The following is a 2662-nucleotide window of genomic DNA, read 5'->3' on the forward strand; positions in this document are numbered from 1 at the left end:
AAAATAATGAAAGACAAACTGAAGAACCAGATTCTTAGTTCTGACTTAAACTCATTTATTACAACCCAAACCGGATAAATTCTTCCCACACCTGAGCGACATTGAATAGCATTCTAAACCAAATAATTTTATGGCAAGGAGAGATGAAAGAAAAGATAGAAATGTGAAAGGAACAGCTTTCATTAGATCAGGCACAGGAAAATCAAGAAAAAGCAGTCACTACATACTAGGAACAAAGAAGCAAAAGTCCATGGAGTTTAAATTTTTGTCTTGGATCTTCAGCGTGATTATTAGCTGGAATAAGGAAGTTACAGGCCTCCCCAGGCAAAGCAAGATGGATGGCAAGTACTAAACACATGTGTCAGAGGCTGACATCCACTGAAGAGAGGACGCAGAGGTCTGAGGCTGCTGGATACAATGCCAAAAGAATTATCCCAAAGGAGAGGAAGGGTAGGGTGAACAAGGAGATGATATGAAATGAGGGCAGATATGGAGTAATTGGAGACATGAAGCAAATATACAGAATCTCTATTGGGAAGTAGAGGAGGGCAAATCAAGTGTTTGGACAATTCTCTGTGGGCGAAAGAGAGTTACTGACATTTTTGAGTAAGAGTCATATGATGAAATTAATTTTAGGAGTATTAACTCTAAACACAGTATTCAAGCTAAAGAGAAGACACTGCAGATAGGAGTCAAGATGGCAGTAAGAAATGTATGTATTCACCAAAGGGGAACACAACCCAACTTGAGTGATGACAGGGATAATAGAAAGGGTAAATGTATAAAAAGACAATTTCAGTGGATCAAGGGAGAAAAGCATTACAGTGGGTAATGCTGTGGGGATGAGGACCACCAGGCAAATAACCCAAGGGGCGGCATCCATAAGTGAGGAGGCTCGGGGGTTGGCAGCTGCTAGACACATAGCTCAGAGGTCTATAGCATACTGGGAAGCAGGATCCAGAGATGTAAGAAGAAGCAGGAAGAAAACGGGTGCCTTGGCAGGGTCTGGGCACATAGCAACCAGAGGAAGGGCAGCTGGAAGTTTCACAGTTGCTGGGCTCACAGTTGACCAGCTGGCAGCTGGTAGGTTCACTGCAGGTCTCTTGGCCATTGTTCAGGAGCCAGGTATGGTCTTGACAGCTGCTGGGCAAGCAGAGAACATCCCCACCGCTCACATTCGTAGAGCAGAGAGCAATGGAGGAGGGAGGAGGAACATGACGGGCATTTCTGAGGGTTCCCAAGCTGTAGTTTCCAGAGCAGTAGTTGTGACAAGGCACAGTGAGATTTCAAGAGCAGGCAGCGGTTGATTTGAAAGAAGTGAGTGTTTCAAGTTTCTCATTCGGCTTGCTCCCTGAAATACCCACAGAAGGTGGTGATTCTGTACAGACTCTCTTCCTCCTTGTTGCCTGAGATGGCATCAGAACTCTATTATAGCCCAGGAAGTGGTGCCTCCACCTCCCATAACACTGGGTGCTCCTTGCAATGCCTTCCATTGATTAAGTATATCTATAAAGCAGTGTGACGGAATTTTCATAGTACCTCTGCTTCTTAAAGTATCCAACCTAAACAGGTATTTTAAAGGTCATTTACTTCTTCTAATTTTAACCGCCACTACATAAACATTCTTAGAACTCCTGTCTTGAAATGGACTTGAAGAGTGGTAACGAACTTCTTTAAAACAATGGCAAATTATCTCTCTTTGAGGGGGAATTCTGTGCTTTTTGAAAATTGCCAAAGGTAAAAAACTTGAAAGCAATTATGTCATAAAAGAATGAAAAATCCTATAACCTATAAGATTTGGGGCAGAGAGAGTCTAAAAATAGTATACTGTAGAAAATTTCAATGTGCCGAAATTTGTGCTTTGCTCTATTTTAGAATCCCGGTGGAAAATGACTCCCCACTGAAATATCTTTTTTAAAAAAGTCATGCTCATTTTATTCATTTCAATAAATAAATTGAGTCAAGTTGAAAGTTTGATTTATGTGTATTCTTAATACAAATAAATAAATTGGGCTGTTTAAATTATGGATCTTACTGCAAACAGAAGCAAATAAGTAAAACCCCTTTAAAAAAATGATACAACATGACATTTTTCATACTTATTATAGGCTTATCATTTCATGGTTACTCATGTTCCAACTGAAAACTAATGTTCTTGGTTAAAAAAAAAAGAAATTAGAACAATGATTAAGACATAGAAATGGATTTGGTTTTGCTTTTTACATTGATTCTGATGGCAGTTTCCAAAGAGAAACATTTAAACTGCTGTACATGGGCAATAGCATCAAAATAAATGTAGAGTTTTCCCAAGTATGAATACTTGAAGGTTATTTGGGGATATATTTTCTGGTAAAAATTTGTTTAAATGAGGCATGATTGTGTTTAGCCTCAACTATCCCACTGTAGTTTTCATATACCAACATATCTAGTGGCTCCAAGTGCTATTTAAAAAAAAAAAATTAATTATCTACTGGATCTAAGTACCAATTCCCTTTAGCTAAAAATTCAACGTAAATCACAGCCCTTTCTTCTATTTTTATGTTCAGTGGATATGCTTATTAATTTTCCCTCTGTCCTGGAGTAGAATCTGTGAAATAGAAGATTAATTTCTCTGTGAGCCAATACAGGACTATTTTACTACCAGGGATAGAAATAGGAAAAG

At 38.8% G+C, this 2662-nt stretch overlaps 1 protein-coding gene across 1 annotated transcript; it reads right to left on the reverse strand.

The window, feature by feature from the left end:
* Positions 1-308: 308 nt before the first annotated feature.
* On the reverse strand, positions 309-1271 carry LOC132364444 (keratin-associated protein 26-1-like; the record flags this gene model as incomplete). The annotated part of the gene is made up of 2 exons (XM_059920010.1): positions 309-526; positions 824-1271. Coding segments are annotated over 2 exons (666 nt in total), but the record flags the coding sequence as incomplete, so codon positions are not given.
* Between the last annotated feature and the right edge of the window lie 1391 nt (positions 1272-2662).

This window comes from Balaenoptera ricei, chromosome 4 (assembly GCF_028023285.1).
Source record: "Balaenoptera ricei isolate mBalRic1 chromosome 4, mBalRic1.hap2, whole genome shotgun sequence".
Lineage (NCBI taxonomy): Eukaryota > Metazoa > Chordata > Mammalia > Artiodactyla > Balaenopteridae > Balaenoptera > Balaenoptera ricei.